Source organism: Thunnus maccoyii, chromosome 8 (assembly GCF_910596095.1).
Source record: "Thunnus maccoyii chromosome 8, fThuMac1.1, whole genome shotgun sequence".
Classification (NCBI taxonomy): domain Eukaryota; kingdom Metazoa; phylum Chordata; class Actinopteri; order Scombriformes; family Scombridae; genus Thunnus; species Thunnus maccoyii.
This window is the reverse complement of record NC_056540.1, coordinates 22500435-22525965: the sequence shown is the minus strand read 5'-3', so window position 1 is coordinate 22525965 and position 25531 is coordinate 22500435. Positions and strand designations below refer to the sequence as shown.

At 39.2% G+C, this 25531-nt stretch overlaps 1 protein-coding gene across 1 annotated transcript in view; it reads left to right on the top strand.

The window, feature by feature from the left end:
* The window catches only part of diaph2 (diaphanous-related formin 2), a 382189-nt gene that overhangs the window by 24024 nt on the left and 332634 nt on the right, over positions 1–25531 (top strand). The window contains exons 5-6 of the mRNA XM_042418197.1: positions 1450–1554; positions 7305–7325. Of these exons, the coding sequence (XP_042274131.1) occupies positions 1450–1554; positions 7305–7325 (126 nt within the window). The remainder of the gene's footprint in view (positions 1–1449; positions 1555–7304; positions 7326–25531) is intronic.

The following is a 25531-nucleotide window of genomic DNA, read 5'->3' as shown; positions in this document are numbered from 1 at the left end:
TCTAGGTAACTCCACTGTCATTGATACAAGCTCAGATCTCATCATTTCAGTTACACAAGAAGCATAGTTGAAGATATCCTGGGATGCTTTTTATGTAGCCTGTGAGGGTATAATTAATAAAAGAGCATTAATCATTTTGGAGACTAAACATGGAGGGCTCATTCCTCCAGTTTGCCCCCTGACAAGCATCCCGCAGGCCCACTACTCCAACCCCTCCAATATATTCACCCCGCCACATTCTGCCTCGTTTATTGAATGCCAATTAAGCAGATAAATTAGCAGGGTTCAAAGATTAATTAAAAAACCTGCTGGTTTCCTTGGGTGAAAAAAACTGCCAATTGTAAAAGTTTCAGCTGCATTTTTTTCTTCCCTGTTCCACAAAAAGGATGTTAATGGTTTTTTAGCTCCGAGGGTATTTACTAGAGGAAATGTAGTTGGAGGAATTTAGGTCATGGTGCCCCTGGATGGGATTCCTGCCCATGCTTCAGTGACAAATGAAGCAAAAAGAGTTTGAATCAAATTACTTATTACAAAGATATTCAGACCATTATATACTACAATGTTGTTATTTATAAATGACATGCTTCATTTATCAGGTGAAATTTAAGTTTTAAATCAGATGGAGAGGAATCACTGCTAAATCAAATCAACCAATCCGAAGGACACATGGTTTTCTTCACTTCCCAGCAGAGGGCAGCATGGCTCCACATCTTCAGGTTCAATAGCCTCAAACCCCAAGGAGGATGTTTTTTCTCTCTGTTCATTCTAGCCGTCTCTTTGTGAGAGAGTGCTTCTGATAAACATCCTCCTCCATTCTAATCATCATGTCATTCCCTAGCTTTTAGTGCTCTGTCCGTCCTTCGTTCCATCCCCTGATGTCTCTCACATGAAAGACCTCTTTTGTGATGCAGAAGTAGCACAAAGATAATACTCCCAATAACACGCAGATACTGCCTATCCTGCCTATCCTGCCTATCTGATGTGATTGCATGGCCTCAATAGAGGCTGTGTTGTTTGAGTTTGGATGTACAGTTTATATCGCTTTAGCCCTGCTCCTTTCGTTTCAAGGACTCATTTCAAGTGCTGTACCTTTTGACTTTAACGAAAAGAGATACATGTAAAAGAAATTGTTCAACTGTGAAGGACAGGATCTGATGTAAAAGGTTTATAGAAGCAATGAAAGTATAATTGTCAATATTTGTTGTCTTGCTCATGAAACTGTTGTACTTAAATTAATATGGTTCAAAGTTTGAGGTTTTGAGATAGTTATTTTGATATGTTCCATTAGGTTTAAGTGCACTTCACCAGTGCTAAGTATTTCACACTATTCACTTTCTCCTCTGTCCTCTTTGCCTAATGTATATTGTGTAATAAAGAAATTGAAAACTACATTTAAGTCACTACCACACATTAGATTTCTCCTCACTGTCTTCATGTTTGTTCTTCTAGGAGGACATGAACCTGAATGAAGAACGCAAAGCCCCCCTGCGTGGAAAGGACCTAAGCACCAAACGTGAGATGGTAGTCCAGTACATCTCAGCCACTGCTAAATCCGTAAGTTAAAGAATAAACCAAAGAGCATTTTTATAGACTCAAGAGTGTGTACTGAATAATTGTAGTGGGTGGGTGATGAATTATGACACTCCACACAGCCCTCCAGAACGAGTTTAACCTGATCATCTGCTTTACAGTATGGCTTGCTTTGTTCTTGCACACTCACTTCTATCGTTGTCTCTCTCTCCACTCTTCATGCTTGAACCCCACATCTTTGATTGCAATTTTGGTTTGTTTTCCTCATTGTTTTTCCCCACCGTGCTGCAATCTGCTGTTGTAGCCTATCAGTTGGAAATTGTAGTCACTCACTCACTCAATGCTAGGTGGATGGTCAGTGCTGCTCCAGTCATGTGCTTGCATGCAAATTTTTGGTTGTCCAGTTGTGTACTTGCATGCAAGTTTTTTTTCCCCCCAGTGGTGGCGGTGCCTTGTGTCACCATTTGGTTACTGGGTATATGTAAAGTTGAGCCCATCTCATTCAGCAGCTGTAGTTGCTTAATATTGAGATCATAAAAAATAAGAATAATAGAATTAGGATTATGTTTCCCATTCTCAAAAGTAATTTGCGACTTGATCAACGCTCTAATCCAAAAACAGCAGTAAAAATAAAGAGTTCTGATGGTAATACATAAATGTGAGAATGTGTCTCATATCTTCTTTTGAAATTATGGCCAAGGTGAAAATCACATCAAGACAGAAGGAAAAAAGGTGATTTTTGCCCCCATTGCTTCCCGAACCTGGTAGCTCTCTCTTGACATCATCATTTATTATCTTCCTCATTGTTATGGTAATTAACTGGCATTATTGATAAGGATGATTATCCGAGATGATTCAATTCCTCGCAGGGCCCATTATACTTTGCGAGCACTGATATTTTATTCAAATGAATAACGTAATCTGTGTAGTCAAAGGACAGAGGACAAAATGTGATGTCTCTCAGCACCCTGCTATCACATTTAATAAAACTGAAAGAGGGGGATGGTTGAATGCCAGTTATGATATATACATACACAGATTAATGTAAGTATGCATACATTTACATAAGAGCATCTGTACATCCATATATTGTTACATGAGTGACTAAGAAGACAACTTATCTTGAACTTTATAGTTTATTGGACATCTATGTGATTCTGATAAAATGTGATACTGCTACCAAATCTCATTTGCAGTGAGGGACACACATTACAATTTGTATAACTATGAAAAAATGTTTAGCATGAAGTCTTTGAATATATTTTACCCAAGTAAAAAAATTAACAAGTAAGTAAAGCTTTCTCATCCGTGTAAACTTTCCCTTGTTTTAAAATAATGCCATATCTAGTTGAATATACTTAGAAAATGGACTGATGCCTTAAATCAAATGAATATTCTGTGATCCTACGAGCTAACCCTAACCCTGATTGATGAAAGAGAGAAAATCTAAATCGAAGTGAAGAGCTTGTGAAAATGTTACATAAACTGCCGTGTAGTGATCCTGTGCTCCATCTCACCTTGAATGGTGCGACTTGGGTCTCAGCAGCCTCTTAATGTGAGGGGAATCTTCATAATTACAGACGCTCATATATAAATCCTAGAGTCAACATACTTTAAAGTACAGTTTGTCAGTAAACAACTCAGAATTATGATATTTGTTCAAACTTTAGATACCAAAGTATTTGTAATCCAGGTTTCATGATTGCTTTGGTTTTTTAAGCGACTGCTTTGTTTTTGAAAAACAGTCACATTTTTCACACAGACTTTATTTATGCATGTATTATAAGCCTATATCTATTGAAGAATCCCTCCTCCAAAAAGTTATTTTTCTTGCTTAGTCATTTTCTGAGGATAATATTGCTTGTAGTTACTGATGAGCATGCAGTGTGGACTAAAGGAGAACATGTTGCTTGATGAATGTAGGAGTGTTGCATTTGGACATGGTGTGTCTGTTTTGCTGTGGTTCCTTCACTGTTTATGTGACTCAATCTTTTTCTACCAAAGATGTTTGCTACCTTGTGAGATTGGGGCTTTGGAGGGGGTTAACACATGCTATCCTAATTTTCCTGTTTCCTGTATTTTAAGGTCCCAATAGAATATTTGACTAGTTAGTGATTTTTGGTATTACTCTAATGGGAGCATCATGTTTTAACTATATTTTATTGCAATGAAAATATAAGTGGAACATTCACTAATGTCACTAGTTACCCCATGTCCACATCAATACTCAAACATTTTTGTTTAGACTTCGACAGCCATCTTCCTTGCTTAACCTACGTCTGATGCAGAGTGTGCAGGCTTAAAATTCATTGAAGATTAAGGTTTAAATTTGTAAATCTCAGTGGAACACAAAATATTTTATTATTTGTGTGCCCTTTTTCTTGTCTGTCTCTGTAGACCTGTTCAATTGAGCAAGTACTTTGGTGCCATACAAAAAACCCCCTTTTTTCTGCAACATAAAAGGAAATTTCAATAGCTTTAAGTGCTACAGGCTAGGGTTGCCCCCTAATAGTTGACCAAACCTTTAGTTGATGTGAAGAATCTTTGTTGACCAAGTTTTCATTGGTTGGTTAGTCGCAGAGAAAAACAAAACCCTCAAACTCCATTCAGGAGCTGTACCTTGTTGTTGACAAGACTTGGCCAAAACCTAATATATGACTGGACTGTGTATGAAACGCTACAAGGCTTTTAAGTGAAATGATCTGAAATGAAAAATTTGAAACAACAGATACAGGAAGTGGCGACACATGGTGACACCCAGCCGAAGTGACCAGTAAAGTTACTTACTTAAGTTACTTCAATTCATCACTCAGATAGTGACTCAGTCAATCAGGGACAGACATTTGCCAAAAAGTTATTAAGACTTTGTTGGGCAGGAAATGATCTCAAGTGTGGGATCATTTCAAGCATGTAAAGGACAACGACACGAAGGTGACATGCAAACTCATTTGTCTACCTCAAACATGACTTCTTATTTAAAACATGTAACTAGTCTAATGTTAGCCACCTAGCATGGCCACTCTAGATAGCCAAGTTCATAAGTTGTGTGATGTCATACTGTGTTGAAATAAATTAAATGTTCAGTGTCCTTGCTGGTTGTTCTGACACATTCAGAATCATTACAGCTTTTGCCGGTTTCATTGTTATTAAAAGGCGTGTCACTTCATGTGTGCGCTTGTAAAATTTATATTTTAAATGCTCATTATTACAGTTTTGTATTTCTCTATAATGTAGCACAGTGTTAACAATGTTATTTGTAACATTCTTTCTCAGCCCTCAAACTCAGTACATTTTCTGATGCCCCAAAAAATATAAATAAGATATATTAAAATAATTAAATTATTATCATAAATGTGCAATGACTAGTCGACTAATGGCTTGAACTAATGACTGCTAGTCAACTAGGAAAATCTTTGGTCTCTACTTTAGGCTTTCTTCACGGTGTACAACTTGTACATGTGTTCATCATTATTCTAGATTATTAGCATGTTTTCATATCATATAGACATTTTTTATAAATCCATATGGCTTGAAATTAAAGCTAATAGAAATAAAGGCTGATTATGACTTTGTTTACTCATGTAAAAATATGTCTTTCAAAGGAAAGTCAAAGCTTTTTCCCTTCCTCCCTCCCTCGTGAATTGCCACCTCTCTACTAGTCTATCACCAGGCAAGATTGAGAACACTCCCATACTCTACCAGGGTGCCTCAGCAGGAGTCTAGCAAATTACCCCCAACACAAAATGGAATGTCTTTTCAAGTGAGAATTCTACATTGACCCTGTTCATTTGAATATGAGCTGCCTTTCAATAGAGTCCAGCTCTGCTTTAGCAGGAGTGTGTCTGTGGACGTCCTTGACCATCAGCTTTGCATGAACAGTTGCCTTTCTCTCTCACCTCATTTCTTGGTCTTTTTTTTCTGTCTATAACTGTGTAGCAACATCATTAAAACCGCCAAAATTCCTTTTGCACTAATACAATGACTTATTTCTCTGAGACTGACTCTTGCTTACTGTCAGTGAATATTTTCGGGTTTGATTTCAAACGTGCTGTGTCTTAGATTCAGGAATGATGTGATGGCAGGATCTTGTAAGGGGGATTGTCGAGTGTTATTAGTGCAGTTTTACTGAATATTAGTGATTGATGTGACCACCAATGTGCCACCTTCTTCTCTTAATGGGCCTGACATTTGCTCAGATAATCCAGGCCCTTTATTATTATATTGATGTATGTTTATGACAAATAATGCATATATTTCCATCATGAAATACTCTTGTGCACAGTGACTCGTCCTCAGTTTATTTATAATGTTATGAGAGATGCTCAATATCAGATCTCAAGAGTTTGTAATACCTCAACACTACCCGAAGTATTAGTCGGGGTCTGAACTGACAGGAGCTTTGCCCTTGTCTTAGTGAGAACAAGGTGTTACATTGTATTCAAAATATAAACTTGTTGTTGGTGAAACTGTGCTGTTCCCCCTCAAGCTCCTCCCTGACTGTTGTCTGTGCAGACTCAAGATAGTGTCTGTTCTTTTGGTCAAGCTGCTTTAAAACAAGACTGAGAAATATGTTGTAGGCATCAACATCTGTGGAAGATATCTATGTTGCATGTCAGTGTGACTCATTCAAGGCGATCAGATAGTGTAAAATATTCATCTTTTTTAGACAATGACATGCTGCATTCATGGAGAGCAAGGAAAAAATGGATACACAGTATGATTAAAAAGTACTAGCCTACGTGCCTCATCAGGTGGTAGCACATGTAGAATGGACTTTATGGCTGTCATAAACTCTTGGTAGATTGATAGAGAGGGGAAATCAAGCATCAAATGGCTAGACTTGGAGAGTTTGAGAGTGACAATAAAATACATTGAAATGGAGATCAGGAGAGACCGAAGGAGGGGGAGAGAACGGGAGGGTGTGAAAACAGGAGAGAAAGGAGGAGGTAAGAGACACGGAGCTCATGTGTCCTCTAACTTCCTGCAATCAAAATGCATTTCACAGGAAACATGTAGCAGAGAAAGAAGTGCTCAGCTCACAGATTAGAATACATTTACTTGGCTAAGAAACACCCTCCTACTGTGAAACAAACCCCACTTTTGCATTAATAAAAGACAGATAACAAGGTTAAACTCCAAGAATCGTGCTGACTGCACAGGATCAAGGTAGCTCTTCCACACAAATTTGACACTTCCAATGTTAATGGCAACTGATTGATTCCAGTTCAGGGAGACCCTCTGCAGCCTCTTTGTCCACATGGGCCACTATCTCTTTTGAGGGACAGTAAATCTATACTGATCAGTCAGTTAGAAGGACATCATATTTTACCCTGTTAAACAATAAATTGATCCCATGTGTGGGTATCTGCATGTCTAAACATGTTGATTCATCACTCCCACAGTTGTTTTTGTTGTGTATTGATGATGTATGCGCATGCTAGATAATAAATTACAAACAGGAAAGAAAACAAAAGTTCTTTTGTCTTGATGTTCTATTTTCATGTGTCGGTCTTATTAACATTTGGAAGATTGGGAAAAATTGCAGCTGCCAAACAGACATTTTCTTCAGTATGTGCCCATAATTGATTCTCTTGTTGGCTATTAAAAAATTTAGTTGTATAGTGTGTGCTACAATTGTGTGAAGGATGTTTGTGATGTCACACAAGTTACACTAATGCCTCAACGTGTAATGGAGAGGATTCTCTGGCCTACTAATGATTGTGCTGTTTGTGTCTTTTTGCACATTAACCTTCTCCGCTGATCGCTGCATGCAGATAACTGGGAGCAAAGTTGCGGTAAGTAGCCCATTATTTATTTGGCTTCTGAATCTTGTTCTGTGTTTGTATCTGTCTTCATCCTTCCCCCTAAACACACACACACACGCACACGCACACTTATCTTCTTTTGGAAGGATGTCGAGGAGCACGTTCCAAACTGTGCAAGTGAGGTCATTTTTATGGCTTGGATTTTTATTTTCAGCCCTGATATTGCTAATGGGCTGTAATTTGGAAAGGCTATAAATTGCCAACACAATTCCTGCATGTAAATGGTAGCACTTTAAAATGAGGGATTTTGAAATTATACAGCCTGAAAATGAACTGGGAGGCTTTTGTTGGTTTTTGCTGTTTCTTTTGTGAAATTGATTGCAGTATAGCACCTATTAGCATTTGAATATTGCAATATCAACAATGAGTGATAGTTTTTACAGATACTCATAATCTGCAAAATAATCTAATTTATTGGAACATGTTGCATCTAAGTGATTTTAACTGTGTTCATTCTGTCTACGGGGTAGAGAGAGAGATAGAGAGAGAGAGAGAGAGAGACATTTCCATGCTAGCTAGTCTGAGATGATGTTGCAGCTTTGTGTGGGAAAGAATAATTGAAATGAAACAGGTTTCCTTTGGAGTCCAGCAAGGTGGAGCCACGTTGAAAATACATACCCTTATTTTCCATTTTTCACTTAACAGCACATTAACTATGATTGTATTTTGCATAAAAATAATAAACATAAAGGACATTAACTGTCTGGCTCATCATGATGATAAAGCTCAAACCCCCTGATTATTAGTCTGCACACTACAGTAGTGCACTAAAGTAGACGGAACACAAATGATTCAATACACCTCTGTGGTGGAGGTTTGCACTCTACTAAGCGCATTTTCTCTACCATTACCATAACTGATTGAGTATATTGATCATTTATAACCGGTGTTGTTGATCTGCATACTTGTGAATGCCTGATTTTTAGCAGCTTGCAAGTTATGGCAAAGTTAATGTTACCAGTGTGAATGTTGCGTTTGCATATAGAAATTTTTGCCACACTGGTAAGTTTGCTTGTCACAAAATAAATCACACTCATTTGACTTATATTTGAGGGCATGTAATTATGTCATCTATCACATTTGCTAACCTGTTGCTGACCTGTTGCTCAGGTCAGCATGTCTGTTAGCGAGATGCTTTGCCAAGTTGGATGTGTTGGCTCCCTTGGTCTGCCTGCGCAGCTTTAAAACATCTTTTACAGATGGGCTTTGTGGTGTCTGTGGGCTTGCCCTGACTGTTAATTCATTCAGCCATGGATAGTCGGCAAGAGCCTACCTCTACATACCTCTTGTTCAGTCATCATGAAAGCTGCAGAGGGCGTATGACAGAAAAAACATACAAACAAAAAAACGGTTTGCAGGCTGTGGTGGAAAATTCCTTGATCACTCAATAAACACACAGAGACAGCATTGTCATGGTTATGAAATAATGTAATCAAATATTACAATCAGAATAACAATGCATCATATTGTCTGGAGAAAAAGATACATACCACCTAGCTATCGCAGAATCACAAAATAACATTACTATCACATTAAAAAAAAAGCTGTCAAATCAACACATTAGAGACATAAAAATCTACATAACTATAATTTGTCCTACCACTAGCTCAGACAGCTTAAACTAACTTATACACAACTCATAGGAAATATGGCTCATTGTCATTCTTAAAGTACCGATAGTAATAAAATGGGGTATAGTACTGTTTTAAACAATAGAGTATTGCAGTACCTTTCTAGTATCTATATACTGTGCAAAATATGACCCAGCTTGTATCATGACCGCTCATCTGAGATGTCAAGGCCTACTTTCAGAAGTTCTGTGAAACAAGTCAAAAGATGTCAGAGACCATGGTTATCAAGAAGTTTCTTCAAACTCCAGAGCATTACTGAAGCATTTCACCTGACCTCTGTAACCTCTGTGTCAATCTTGCAGCAGTAGCCTACAGACATGGCTAACATGGTGAAAACTATGTAATTCTTAAAAGCCCCACTAAAGGAGAAAAAAAAATCAGAGAGAGCATTTAGCCTGGTTAGCTGATTTTGGGTCACAGTTAGCTCCCTGCTTTGCTGGCAGATTCACATTTTTATGCTGTCACCATGCGTCGGTGGGATAGAGCGCTGAGTGCTGGTTAGGATTGTCTATAGGGAACATGCAACTGTAACTCTTCTGTCTCAGGCATGAAATCTCTCTGGCACTTTCCCCTCTCCCACTTGAGAATGAGGTGGGAACAGAGGACTGTGTGAATTGGATCTAATCTAGTCTGACCAGCGTGTAAGTGTGCAACACTACTAAGTGTCATATGCTCTCACCACATCCTTAAGCAAGATTGAGGGAAATATGAGCAGTACACATACCTGAGAAACAGCATGCCTGCAGGTCGACTTGAGCAGTCCACATGGGCCAGACACCTCTTCTTTTACTCTGTGCTGCAGCTGCCTGTTGACCATTACAACGGCTTTATGGGATCTGTCTCTGTAAAGATTGGCCTGATTTACGTCACAAGTCAAGGGCCACGTTGTAACAATCCATCAATGACTCCTGCAGTGTTACTGTGAAAGTAGACTTCTGTCTCTCTGCACCACCATTGAGAGGCTCTCTAGCTCAGATGGAATGCTGCTGAGACTATGAGAGTGAGAGTACACATGAGCGAGAAAAAGTGTGTGTAGTCCATGTGTTGAAAAGCAGCAATCTTCAGACCACAGGGAGGGGATCAATATCTGTATGACTGGACAGATGACTGCTTATTTCCATGGTAACATGCTGGTCAGCTCTGAGATGTCAGGTGGTGATGGTTAGTGCGGTTGTATAAACATGTACAGTACCTGTCAAAAGTCTGGACACACCTTCCCATTCCCTTGAACGAGAGAGTGTGTCCAAACTTTTGACTGTTACTGTATATCTCTGTGTAAACAAGCCAAAAACACCTCAGACCTGAGAGACAAGATCAGATGAGACTGCACTGGCTGTACTCTAGCTTATCTAGTTTACAGAAGAAATGATTCAGTTATCTGCACAAACAACATCTGGTATGACACTTGGAAATATAGCATTTGTATGTCATAGAATTTAGCTTACAATGTCTATAAGGTCATTAATTTTCATTAAGGGAGTTGCTTTATACTGTATTTGACAAAACATTTTAAAGCTACAGTGCGGGAATTTTGTCTCCTCCTTCTGGCAATGAGAGTAATTACAAAAACACTGTTAACATGTACTTATGTCATAGGCACCGCTGTAGCATACTCTGCTGTTGCTGTTACGGCTATAAAACGGTGGATAAATTGTTTTAAGTGTCACACAACCTCCGCAAAATGACTCGTTTCACTATCAGAATTTAATGCATTCGGTCCGATAACATTTGGAAAGTCTAAAAGAGCCGCACAATGAAATTATTTTATCCCCATTCAAGTTAACATAGGGCTGTTCTGCCCATTCATTCAGCCAGCACAGGAATGTTGCCGACACCAGATTTAAAAAGTCTGTATACTGTGAAATACAGAGAGATTTACTTGATGGTGATAGGCTTAATCAGCATTGTGTGAACTCGTTTGGCAAGGGCTTGAATGTAATGGACGTTCATTTATATGTAAAAGTTCTGCACTGCAGGTTTAAATTAAAAGATGTTTTTTGTGGAGCACAGCATTGGAAAAACCTTGAACCATGGATGTTTTCCTCATTATCGATATGAGATAAAGAATTTTATTTATTTTAAATGAATGTAATTTATTTTTATCCCTCTCACCTATTTTTTTTCTCTTTTTGCTCTAGTATATTCACATGTACGTGTGCAACTACATAGTAGTCTCCTCATAGATTAATCTATCAATTCTTGTTTGGATTTATCGATTGTTCTACAGTCATGCTAGCAGCATGAAGCTATAGGCACAGACCACAGTTGCTTTGAGCTAAATACTAATTTAACATTCATGGTGCTACATATTGACAATGCTACCATGATTATCACCAGTTTAGTGTCTTAGCTTGGTAATATTTGCTAATTAGCACTGAACACAAAGTGCAGTTGAAATTGATGGGAATGTCCAGTATTTAGTTATAAACAAAAGTATTGAAAAAATTAAAATTTTGATCATTTGATGACGCTAGATAAAAAGTTAAGGGATCATCAAAGTGATTATGTCTGTACTAAATTATATAGCAATCCATCCAGCAGATGTTGAGACATTTCACTTAAAACTACAAATTTGAACCTCAAGGTGGGAGTATAGGAAAAGTCGAGGGATTCATCCTCTGGGGACCATGAACGCATGTACAAAATTTCATGGCAATCCATCTCAAAGCTGTTGACAAAAATCCATCACAAATTATCAAACCTCACATTTCTTATTTTGTCTGACCAACATTCAAAAACTCAAAGTTAGCTAATTCAGCAAATGTTTGATGTTTTTCCTTGACAAATGAGTAATAATTTGTCAAGTTAATTATCTATAAAGTTGATCGGTCAAAATAATTTGCATCTATTAATTTTCTTGTCAGTCATCTACGTAATTAATTAAAATTCCTCATAAATATTACCGATAAAACGAATGACATGTTTGTGTTTCTTTATTGGTAGATTTTGTATTAAACATGAATTACCTGTCCTCCTCCTATTTGTGACAGCTGAGGTTTTACAGAATGCAGGGGAGTAACCAGTGAATGAGTAGTAATATATAAGCCAGAGGATTGCAAGGCATCCAGATGGGATACGAGGGAGACAGAAAGAGAGAGTTGTGTGAATATGAGGACATGCAGACATCTGGCTCGTCTTTAACTCCAATCAAGTGCTCGTTCACTGTGCCAGGAGAGCTTATGAAGGATCTTTAAAAAAAAAGAAAAAGAAATATAGTGAGTCTGAAAGGAAATCAAGGCGCCCTCCCTCCTTGATTCCCCTCTTTACCTTTAAAAACCACATACCTCAAAAGACTTTTTGTTTCAAGCAAGCTATTAAACTTGGCGCTGAGGGGCTAGCAGATTTGATGTGGCACATGTCCTTGGTGCTTTAAAAGAACGGCAATGAAAAATTAACCAATAGTGTGTGCCTCCCATGCCCTGAGCCAGTTTTCACCATAGATCTTAAATTAAGATCAAGGAAATATGCTCTGGAGGGGACTGTTTGAATAAGATGTTTCTTTGATTGGCTGAAAGCATCTTTTAGAGTTCATCTGATGGACATAAAAAGTGGTTTGGGAACGAGAGGAGGAAGGATTTATTTGACAAACTACTGCTGAAAAATGTATCAGAAAATCTGGAGTCACTTGTCACTTTTAATGGATATTTTGCCACTTTACTCAAATGTGCTTTTTTTATTTTAGTGCTGATCATGGCAAAGTTATTTTTCCACTTCACTTCCTTTATAGGAAGGTTCGTGAGCATGGTCATATGTAAGGTAGTACCTCCATGTTCTTGCTGGTAGGAGGCATGATACAAAAATATGTAGAGAAAAAGCCAAAATTATTTACTTCCATGTGTCAGTGGGAAGTGCCTCAAAAGTTATGACAGCATATATGCTGTCCATGAATGCTGTTAGGCTATGTTCAATTTCAGAGCCACTTTGTTTGTGACAGCAATCATAATTATTCAACAAAGACAGACCTTTACAGATTACCGCTAGTACTACTGCTAATACTGCCAAATTGCATACAACCAAACATCATCCACAGTTGTAGCAGTGTTTGCAATGGTAATTCAGTTACTTTTTTGGACAATTTTATGAATTTAAGAGCCATTTTCTCCCCTTTTTGGAATGCCCAATTTATTGTCACCTACCATGTCTTTTCACCTGCCAACAATATGCTTAATCTGGAGGCGATGATCTCAGGGGAAGGGTGTAACACACATGAGGTTCAAGCTATCTCCCCAGTTCCACCCCCAACTGTGTAGGTGCTCCGGCCAACCAGCAGGAGTCGCTAGTCCTGTGAAAAGGACTGCCAGCACCTCTGGCCAAGCCGGAGGCACTGTGGTGGCAGATAGAAATTTTGCACTCTGAGCACCACTTAATATTGTGGGGACCATCAGTCATACTGCAGTTTCCTAGAGCTCACCCAGGATGGCAATAAACAAAAATTTACAATGTTTGGTTTCACTCCAATCTTTTGAATTTTGATTTGTTGACATTTTATATAGAATTATTACACCTCTCTCTAAAGATTCTGTGAACTCATATTGGCTTTGAGAAAGTAACAAGATTTAAATAATGTGCTTCAAAACTGAATTAAGCTGCCTTCAGCTGGAGCTCTTTTTTCTTTATCCTGATTACCCACTCTGTCTGCTCTTGAGGCCATTTATACATTGATTAATTTTAACTGAGTGAAGAAGTTCATTTTGATGTCAGATAGATATAGTAGTATGTTTAATGAATTAGTTAATAAATTAGTTAATAGTGTAATAGCCTTGGTTGCATTTATTTTATGTAATGTTGAACTCAGTCTACATGTGATTTATCAATTAATGTTGCTAGTCTCTGCCAAACGGCTTGTCTTCAGGCGTTCATGGTTGGATTGACCTTTGCAGGCTGTGGAAGAAGCAAAGGTTTAGCTGTGACAGAGGGTGGGCTGTGTGACAAGGATTAAGTCAACACCAGCTCCCACTGGGGATGAGAAAAAGAGGTTACTCTTCCATCAGCATTTGTCTTCTTTTCATTTTTCCTTTCAGTTTTTATCTTTTCCTTCCTTCCTCTCTTCCCTCCTTCATTCCTTCCTCTCTTTCTTCCTTCCTTTTCACTTGACACATCTCTTTGTATAACATATGTCTGTTTCAAAGGCAGAAACAATCATTCCTCTTCAATCAGAAGAGGAGAGCTGGATCTCGTTATTTTGAAGGGAACATGAAAGGATGAAGTGGTCACAGTATGCTAATATTGGATTGAACAGTGACTATGGCAGTGCTGTAGCATCTCTTTGTATTTGTGTTGGTGTGCGCACATGCTTGTATGGCTGTGCGTGTAGTAAGTAGCACTGTTTTTCTCCATGCAGTTCCAACAGACTTGGATATTAGAGCTTGGATTTAGATATTGTGGAGGAGAGATAGCATGATAGAGTATTCTAGAGAGGGGGAGGGAGGAAAAAATAGGATTCTTAGTTCTGTTGATTGCATATCTGTGAATTTTATGTACTGTATGCACATCCCCACACCATTGATGGAGGTTGTGAATACTGGCTATGCTCTCAGTTGTACATCTCTCCCCCACAGCTCTGTCACACACTCAATGGCACTGTCGGCATGCTCAGCTCGGCAGGAGGCTCCTGCAGGGCCGCATTAGGCTCCATAAACTTTATAGCATATTTTTACAACCCGCTTCTCTGTATGCATCCACCATCACATCCCATCGCATCTGCTTTAACTGTTCACACAGCTGTGAAATTCCGTGTATCCCCATGTTTTATGGTTGCCTGCTCCTCCAGTCACTCCCGATTTCTTTATTTGCTTCTTTAGCTTTTTGATATCCTTCTCTACATCTGTATATATTTAGTAAGTTATTTGCTTTGGTTGATGGAGTTGTCTGCTTTTTCTAGATGTGATCTCTGTGAAATGTGGGCTCCATCTGAGTGTGTCAAGATTTGCATGGAGAATGCTTGCAGTGCGTGATGTGATAATGCACTTCTCTTCATAACCTTGCCAGACTCTCTCCTCTTGTGCATTTCTAGTCGTTCCAAATGCAGACTTCATGTTGACTGTATGTGGACTAGCATTCCAATGGGAAGTGTCGAGAACAGCATAATGCATAGACCCTGCTGATTTGTAATATCCCTGTTTCTCAGCTGACACAGTGCGTGATTTAAGGACAAGAAGGACAAAGAGAGGCAACTGCTGACAGGGACCTATGGTCAACAAGAGTGGAAACCGAAGTTGTTGTAGCTGTCGGGCTTGGAGAGAGTCACATTGATGGCCTGTTTATAATCCCTCCTACTCTTGCAGTAAGCCCACCAGGCCCTGTGGGAGAGCCTTACTGCTCAGCCAACTAGTCCACTCAGCACAACAGAGTGCTAACAAGGTATAGTCTCTCCCTATGAGCTACAGGACTTTCATAGCATTGTCATACTTGGATGCACAAGAGTAAAGCCACATAATCGCCTCATCAACAGCCAGGTTCCCCCTGATTCCCCAGACAGCTCTCTGCTGTAATGATTGGTGACATGATCAAGGCCAGATCACTTGCTGTGTTACTGTCTGGCTTGCAGTTTCTTTTCTAAGGGTGCTCATGAGACATAGGCCACAGTTTGAAAATGGCAGCCTTCAAGCTGTATCACTTTCTAGCTGTTTACCAGCAGTACACAGCTTGTTTGTTGGCCCGTCATCCCTAGTTAATGAATGAAAGAATAAATTAAGAATAAATGAATGAATCAATATAAATAAACTATCCATGTGCTACTGTGGGATGGGACACAAAGACTTATTCCAAGCTTGGGTGGTGAAACATAGATTAGCTGCGCCAGAGAATGAGAGTTTCATCCTGAGTGAGCTTGCACTACCTTTTCTTTGTGCATGCTGATGGTCTGCAACCTGCCAAACTAGTCACAGCTTTTCACAAATTACTTGCTCTCTCCTTTGTCTGCCTTTCATTTTGCACTGCCAAACTTGGTAGCTGTGTATTAAACTGAAAGAATAGTGTTTAGTAGGTCTTCAGTGATGTTTCACAATAGTGCTGATGGCACTGGATCTTCATTTTATTTGGCTTGCTGAGAGTGTATCACTCTCAATGCCATAAACACAGTAGCTGCTCACGCATGGTCATGGTCTGCCTCTAGTCAGACAGAAGTGGCAACAGCTGCAGTTCTCGAGCCAGTATTGTAGTACTGAAGGCCAGCACTTGGTGGCAGTGGCTGCTCATTGAATTGGCCATTTGGTGCAGTACATTGGGGCTGAAAAGCCACATTGTTGCTATGGAATTGACCTAATGGATTTCTCTCAGCCCACGTAACACACCACTATGTGTGTCACTAATGCCATTTGTTAGACGTCTGATCTTTAAAGGGGAGAATAAGTGTGAAATGGCTCAAGAGCATTCAAATTGGTCTGTCCTCTGATCAATACTTTCACCTTCCGACTGTAGACAGAGAGGGGAAAAAAAAGGATAAAGAACAGATTCATCATTATTATCTTTCCTGTGTACAGATTCAAAAGTGAGACTTCCTCTGACTTGGTGGAAGGCAGCCTCTACTGGGTCCACTCTGTTTTTTTCCTTTCAACGCTTGACTTGCTCAATCAGGGCTTGTAAAGAAGCGTGTGTTACCTTACCGGCTATCAAGAAGACCCATTGTATTGACCGTGCTTTTTTGCAATCATACCTGAATTATTTATTAGATGGCCCCACACTGACGAACAGATGCAGTCCCTTACCAACAACACATCAGTTATGCCCACAGAGCTACACCATTGAAATCACTATCTTTACTTCTGGTCCTAGCTGTACATCCCTCCTATGCATAATGTCAGAAGATTGACACCACATCACTGTCTCACTCTTTATGTATTCCATTGTAGTTGCTTTTCCTCAGAGATATGGACATCAAACCTTTATCTCTGTTCTGACCCCACCTCTCCATGCGAGCCGTATTTGCTTATTGACACCCTGTGCTCTTGACATGACACAGATTCGTGGCCACTGAATCTGTTCTGCTGAAACATGGTCTCGGTTGGGTTTGGCTTTCATTTATGGCCCAGTTTTTTTTTTTTTCACAGCACAGAGAGTGACAGAGAGTGGCGGAAAGGCACATCTTTGCTCCCCCACACATGCTGTGCTCACTATTTCGACTTCTTCCACCTTGTCATTCGGCTCAGGTACCCTCACTAACATGCCACATCAATTTTTAATACACAGCCATATGGTGGTCTTGTTTTTCTTCAGGTACTGTGCCAAATAAATGAGTAAAATGAAACAAAAAATCTTCATCCCTGCTGATATTTTCACATATGTTGCTCTCTCAATTGGTGGTCACAATGTATCAAATCCTTCTTTAGAATGGGGCCAATTACTAGATATTGGCCTGAGTCTGATTTGATGGCAGATGTATAGTGTTCCAAATGGTGATGTCCTTGATGTTGGCTATAGACCCAGCGTGTGAGGTGACATCCAATCATGTTGAGATGACTGAACTATCTCTTTATGTCTTGAGTAGTCTTGAGAGATGATCTTTTTAATGCTGATTGGGTGAATGTCTTCTTCACACCTGAGATGCTGGCCTTGAATCAAACATAATCTGCCATTGGATAGGATAAAAAAAAAAAACATAGGACCTTACAATGCAGACCCCTGATGTGTATAATTACACAGGAATTTAATAAGACAAGCAGCAAATTCAGTGTCATGTGTGAGGTGTTTTTCTTCTTTCCTGTCAAAATTTCCCATGTTAGCTTTCAGTTGGCTGTCTCTGCTGCCGATGGGTGTTGTTTGCTAGATTGTTTGTGTGTCACCTCACATGTCTCTGTGTGAGGAGGAGGAATTTGCTACCAAAAGAATGAAATTGAGAGGGAAAAAAGTTCCTTCCAAGCCCTGCAAGTGGAACAAAAGAACAGAAAAAAATCTTGATGTTATTATGCCGGCAACATCTTCTGAGCTTCTGATATAAATGAACTAAGGGTTCTAAAATTGTCATTTGAATTATGCCTTTCATCTCCCCATGGTTTTTAGTGAAGCAGTTCAGCCCAAGTCTCTAGTGAATGTTTTTTCTTCCCCTGTTTGCATTTCTGAACAAGCGCCATAACTGTAATGAATTCTATTATTTTAAAACCAATTACTGTTAGTTGGGAGCTTTTCACCGCTGTTGTCGTGTTCTCTGAGGAATAGTGCTGTTGCAGTGTCGACTGCACTCAAACCTGATGGTATTTATTCATATTTCCCTAACCACCCATACTAATGTAGTTTTCTGGTGTTACTATACAGTACCTCCTCCATACACAGCATGAGTGTTCATATGAACCACAATGAAATGAATCAGAGCAATGAAGGATTTTTTTTGGTATGTATTTAGTGGAATAACATTTTGTGTAATCGGTTAAAAACACTAGAACTCAATGCAGTGTCTGAATGAAAAGGAATTCAAAACAAAACTGGAAATACAAGCAGCACCAGCCATGGTTTTTAAGGGTAAATTGCAGGGTTAAAACAAATGATTTACGTCTTTGTGGTTTTTATTCTGTTCTAAAAAAAATTAAAATTCCATTTATTTCAATTGAGGTTGGTAATTTAGCTTTTTACAAAAAGAAAGATCTCATGCTGTATTTGCATCTAATGTTTTAGAAATCACAAACTTTAGCTCAAAGGGCTGTAAAATGTAATGACAATAGTTGATGTCACGTTAAATATTTTTATAGAATATGACATGACAAATTTCAGAATCCGATTGTCTGCATGGGTTTTTTTTAGGTTTATTTAATTGTTATCTTAAAAAACAAAGCAAAAAACAAATTTTAAAAAGTAATGTTTCAAGACTGGCATAAAAGACAGATTGTGCTGTGCACAGGAATAGACATATGCATGGGATACAGAGCCTATGCTGATTGGAATTTCTGAAAGGTTTTTCATCCTTTCCCTTTTCCCCATTATATGTAATTAATGCGTCATAGTCTAACAATGGAGTGTCATTTAAACTTATGTTAGACCACACAGTGTTCTTTGTTCATAGTAATTATATTTATTCGTGATCACCAAAGACTTGTACAAAGTTTCTCTTTGACGCTGCTCTCCATTATTTTCATTTCTAAGCATAGGACTAATTGGATCCTGCTTCTGCGCTTAGCCAGTGTTTGGAGGTGGACCTTTTTGTTAGCCTTTTTCAAAATTTTGTCCTCTAATGGAGCCGCTCACATTCAGTAACTTGAATCAGCGGTGTGTAACTTCAAGTTGCATACTAGGAAGTTGTGGTTAACTGTGGTAAACTACAATACTGCACAATGATTTTTATACACCATTGCATCTACATACCTTAATAAGCATATAGTATGTTCCCAGAGGCACATATACACACACACACCCAGACAGACACACACACACGCTGAATGAAAAAGTGAGAGATTAGACACATTCACTCATTAAAAGCCAGCCACACAACCTGCCCTAAAGATTGATTTATAGCTTATTTAATAAGCTGAAAGGTTACCTCAAAACAGATTTTCTCCATAATTGACCAATTTAGTGCCGCTCGATAAGCATTCATGTCAAGCTGAGATGTTGTGGTATTTCTGTCTCCCCCCCCCCCCCTCTCTCTATCATGTGTTACTGCTGGTATCACAGTGCTGTGATTAGTTATTAGAAGAGGTATGAAATATTCAACATGTTGTATTTTGGATGTTAACAGGGTGGGGTCCAAAACCTGGGCACAATGGCTGCAGCATTAGTTAGCATTGCTGAATGTTCTCCTAATTAGCTCACATTTCCCAGCAGCTGTCTGCTATTAGGGTCCTTTGTTCCAGATGTTATCTCATTAGAATGGCATTGATCATCCTAATGACTGTGGGAGAGATTATTGGTCCACATTACTGTGACCCGCTTGCTCCCTCTTTTCCTGAGGTCAAACCACAATAGCTTCACCCATCCATATGTTCAGTTGACGGTTTAAGTATGGCAGCCATTTTCTCCAGTTGTGGTTACTTGTGTGTGTGGAATGCCAGCGAGTGAGGAGTGGGTATGACTCAGTAGTGCTGCATGCCAATTGCAATCAGGTTAATATGTGGACATAAAATGCATTCTTAGTGTGAATGTCTTAGTGTGAATGTCAGTGTCAATGGACTAATGCTAAGGGTACACAGTTCCCTATCTTTGAATTAGCCTTTGTGTCATTGCACAAATGGTTTTTCTTTATAAATTGGTGGACTGGGTTTAAACTACTTTCTGTTTGCTTCACATTATGTTCCAGTTTGAGAGAGTGAAGGCAGTTTGTCTACTAGTTACCTTGCCTGTGAAGGCAAGGTTTTCTGAAGCAAGGATATTTGGTATTGTATGCTTTTATATTCAAAACATCTAATAGAAATACGATTCAGTACTCAGATTCACTGGTGATATTGAGTGGTCTCGTTCATATTATTCCACAGCCAAGGCTTTCATTTTGTGTATGTGTCTATTTTTGAGTGGTGTTTGTGTGTGTGGATGCATCTGTGAATGCATGAGTGGGTTTGCCGTGCTGTGCTTTTGTGTGGATGTGGTGGTAGTGCTGTGATAGGGAGAGAAGGGGGACATTTGAGCCCTGATCTCACGCTTTGGTCTTGGTCTGAGTAGCTTTGTGGACAGACAAGGCTTTGCCAGGGCATTGCTGACAGCTAAGAAGCAAGCAGTTCCCTCCCCTGCCACAACACACATAGCACAGAAGTACACAGAAATCTGTGCATCTTATCCCTTTGTTTCCCCTTTCTGTTGGGCTCAGGGCTTGGCCATCTCAGAATTCTGTGAAGCTGTCGAGGCATTTTACGGGGTAAAGAGGAAGACAGTTGGAGAGAGATAGATAGAGAGAAAGGTGGAAGGTTCAGAGTGGGATGGAGTAGAGATGAGAAGGGAGAAAAAGAAGGCGTATTCAAGCAAAGTGATAGGAAGTGAGTTCAAGAGAGGGAGAAGCGAAATGTCTTATTACTCTCTCCAGCCTGTTTCTCCCTCTTGGTAGCCAGCCATGTAACTAATCCTGACTTGACCAATTCCCTCAGACTACAGTGTAAACCTGCCTTCAGTACCACAATGTGCCACTGTGGTGAGCTAGTTTCCGATGTAAGGCCCTCTTTTCCCACTGCATGAACACCTATCGCATTAACTTGGCACTTCTGTTTTATACCTCAGACTCAAATGTGTAGTAAAACAATCGAGCTTAATTGCATCCATCTCAGTGGTTCTGTCTTCAGGTTTTCAGGCTCCACGGCCTAATGAAAACGGAGAAGCATCAGTTTAATTATAATGTACTCGCCTCTTATTGAGGAGAGATTGTTTTTATTTGGCGCCCTAATGAATTTCTCATCAGTTTGTTATTAACATTGTGCTGTATGGGGCTCAAGTGGGGAAGCAGCCAATTACATGGCTTTGTTCTCCCTGATGGACAAGTATTTGTGCCTCTATTGAGAGAGAAATATCTCGTTAAAATGCTATGGGGAAAAAACATGGCTACATCTTCCTGCCATCTACTGCCAGACAATTTTCTGCTTCAGGTAAAGTGGAATGTGTATGTGTCATTTCTTGTGAGATCTTTCTACTTACAACAGCTGGGCGTGCTTTGTAACAACTGGCACATCAATTGCTCAGACTTTTTTTTTTTTCTTTTTAGAAAGATGATTGTGGGTAGCTGCAATAATGGCTTAATCTATAGAAAGAGCATCAAAGCAACACTTCTGGTGTTATGGATGGACTCTGCCCAGTCAGCTGCACCTAACGTGACATTCGCAAATTCGACCATTGTTTCTTTCTCCTGCCTGTATCAAATAGAGCTATTAAACCACTGGGTGCATTGATTCAGTTTAGCCTCTGGTAGGTATGAGTGGAATAGGGTGGAGTAGTCATACAATGGAATGAGAACATGTAATGATAATTTGACATTTTTACCCATGACCCTGGCTGTATATGGCATTGCTTTCTTAACCTAAAACCCATTTGGAACTAATCTAATGGGATATGAAGAGAACATAATGATGTGTGGGGCCTTGTTATTTCCCTTTGTTCACAAAACACTTCCCTAGTTTATTGCATTTTACGGTTGAAGGGCTTGATCACTAGTATTATGGCTTTGTAAATGGGAGTCAATAAATTACCCTCTGATTAAAGAAGATGCCCTCACTTTAGGTGTGAGAGCCATTCGCTATGCATGGTTAGCGTGAGTCTTTTCGTGTGTACTAGTTTAATCACTTTAATTCCTCTTTCATTTTGGCTCTCCTCACCTCCATCACTCTGTTTGTGCCTGACAGTTGAACATGGCACATTTTTTACAATCCACAACTACCAGGCCGGATTTTCATTTTGTAACGATGTCAACTATAAAGATTGCAGTTTTCAAGTAAGCTTTTTAATAAAGCTTTAAAACACAATAAGTTAAAAACATTCTGAGGACAAAGATTTCTCAACTCAAAGGAACATAAAAATTAGAAAATAAAGAAGGAGCGAACAAACCATTTAGTTTTAATTAAATAAAGTTCTGCCATTAATTGTTTAATGTTATAGTTTACTGTAAATGTAATGGGCTTTGTATATAATGCTTCAAACTAATTCAGGGGCAATGGAAATCATCTGCTGTTGCTGACTGAAAAAATGTTCAAAAAGCTGTGTTTGTTTTTGTTTGATGTGTTTTAACTTTTTAGGTTAGTCTAAGTAACATGTGTTCCCCAATTACCTTTTTTTCTAACTTCGTGAACACAAATAATTGAAAGATTTTATTTACTTCAGCAAAAACAAACAAAAAAAATGCAAATATATTAAAGCTTATTAAAGTCCAAAGAGCCTCACCAAGTTTTCTTCTGCATAGTTATTTGAACTATGCCACTTAATTACTGGTGGTCTCTTTATCTTATTCATAAATGCAGCTCTTCACTGAAAACATAAAGTAAAGTTTTGGGTTATGGATAAACAAGGACGTGGTAAATAACAAGACAGATGGTTCAGGTCTGTTGACAGAAGCTGCATGCATGGCAACAAGAGAGGAGAATTGTACTGCATTTCTGCTGACCCCCTTACTTTGAGAAAAACTGCTGACCCCCCAGCCCTCCCCTCCAGCTCCCGAACCCACCCGTTTGTTTCATGCATCTTCAAATCTCTGTCACACTGATTGATACACTGTGGAATAGCCTCAAGCTTCATTTTCACATGAAAAACAATACAAGTTCCCAAAGGCACAGAAGACTCGCAGTCCATTATGCGACTGAAGAACCACAAGCTATGCAAAATAATATTCTGTTGCACCCGTCATCCTACGTCCAGCCCTGCCCCATTCCCTGTGTTCCATTAATGAATGAGGAAATAAAATATAAAAGCCAAAAAAACTTAAATTTCATGTGGCAGCCATCATTTATTGATTATATATGAATCTACTTTGAGATATGTTATTACTTAGTAATGACTATATAAACATTCTGCTGTTGCATATTGAAATGCTTAAGAATATTACAGTATGCTTGAATAAGAAGATTGGACTGCATTTGAAGACAGAAAATTGATACCAAAAGGTTTCCGCATGTGTGTTCACAATAGCACTTCTGTGGGTTCATCAGTTGCCACAGATAATTAATAATCTGAGGGATTTTATACTTTACTGCCATTTTCTGGTAGGTTTTTTTGTCACCTCATAGAAATTTAGTTTAGTTTTCTCAACACCACACTGTGTTTGTGTACAATACAAGTTCCTGAACTAGTGTCCTTAGTTGAAACTCCCTTTCCAGGTTTAGGTCCAACCTTCAGTCTGGATTAGTCCCACTGCTGGAGGAGGATGAGTGGAGGGAGTCAGGAGGATAATGAGGGCATGGGGTGGGCCCAGGGGCAGCCAGCAGGGCCCAGCTAGGTGGATCTGCCTGTGGTGCTAAGCCTCTTAACTCACCCGATCCCCACTGGCATCCTCGAACTGGTATAACACCGCACATTTCCTGCTTGTCAATGTGTGTAAAGCAACATAGGTCCAACAACAGACATACCTGTAATTCCAGTAGCCAAATGATAATTAACACCAGAGTCAGAGTGGATTAAAGCTTGAGGGAGTTGTGTGATGATCAAGAATATTTCATTAAGTTTCATTAAGAGGCATTTGCATGTTAGCCAAAACACTTGTGATAGTCCTGAGTCCACAGAATAATGAGAAATGATCTCATTTGAATTTCATATAAGCCAAAGATACCTTTAAAAATTAAGCATATCGTGTCTTCAGTAGCAGGCTTTTTCAGCACCATGGAGAGCGATAAACTCCATCTGAGTGAGCACTGAAAGAAATCTCCGCCTGTGCCTCTTTACCCTTTCCAAATTCTATTTTGTTTTTCTCTGACAGATATGGTTTGGTGTTGTTGTATGGACCACACTGTAAACTACATGAATGAAAACGTACTTGTGGCCTTGTGGTTTTTAATTTTATGTCTAACCACCTTGATTTTGTGCTTAATTACGTTATCAATGAATAATGATAATGAATGGATGTACTGCTTATTCACCAAAAGGATTTGTGGTTTGAAAAAAATGTATTATGGACATAATGAAGATTTTCAGCTACAGGAAACTGTGCATGTATACAGCATCTAGTATCTACTGTATGTATGCATATAATAATGTGTGAACATGTGAGGCAGAGGCATCCAAGCTTGTGGGTACAACATCAGAATGTGTTAAAAGTCATTAAATGACCAAAGCCAGGATCAAAGGCTCCTGTCGCTTGGCTCTTGGCCACAAGTTGACTAGTCCTAAATTATCGTAGAAGATCTTCATTAATGCATCTGCAGCTGAAAAACAGCAACCTCTGACTCATATCAAACAGTTGTCAGGCATAATTGATGCCTCAGATGGCTGACTATGCAGTCTCAAACTTCTAGTTAATAAGTTGCTTAAGTTGTGCAAGCATCATGATTTAACTTTCAACTTTGGTGAGTTATTGGGGGATTCATTAAGCAGGAGGCAAAGGTACAAGCGGTAGAGTTGTCTGCACATCGTACTGCACCAGTTTGTGATGATGTGACAGATGTCACAAGACAGATTGATGCTCCATATAAATGCTTTTATAAGTTATGGCACAGGCACAGAGATGTTTGTTGTCATCTGTTGCCGTGCTTCCTCTCTAAACTCAGAAAAAGCGTACCAGTGTTGTTTATTTGCTGTCAAGAGCTTCCACCTAGCACCAGAGTTTTGTTAACAGATATAGATTTACTTGCTCGTCAAATTATATGCCAGGCTATGCTCCCCCCCAACAGTTACCCATACCTTTCTCCCTTTTTTCCCTTATCTCTCTCTTGCTCTATCAGTCTCTACCTCTGACTTTGTTAAAGGAAATGGTGCTTGGCTTGTGATGGATTCTGGACCATGTATGTTCAAATGTATGTATGAGAGAGGAAGAAAGAAAATAGTGAAAAAAAGAGCAAGAATGATCTCGAGAAGATTCCAAAAGTGCATCAATATGCATATGTTTGGGTATGTTTGTTTGTGTTTCTGGGAGCGCAGTGGTGCTCCAGGTACAGAGAAGATGTCTGTCATTCTTCTGCTGTAGTCCCGCCTCTATAAATAGAAGTCTTTGTGTGTTGCAATTCC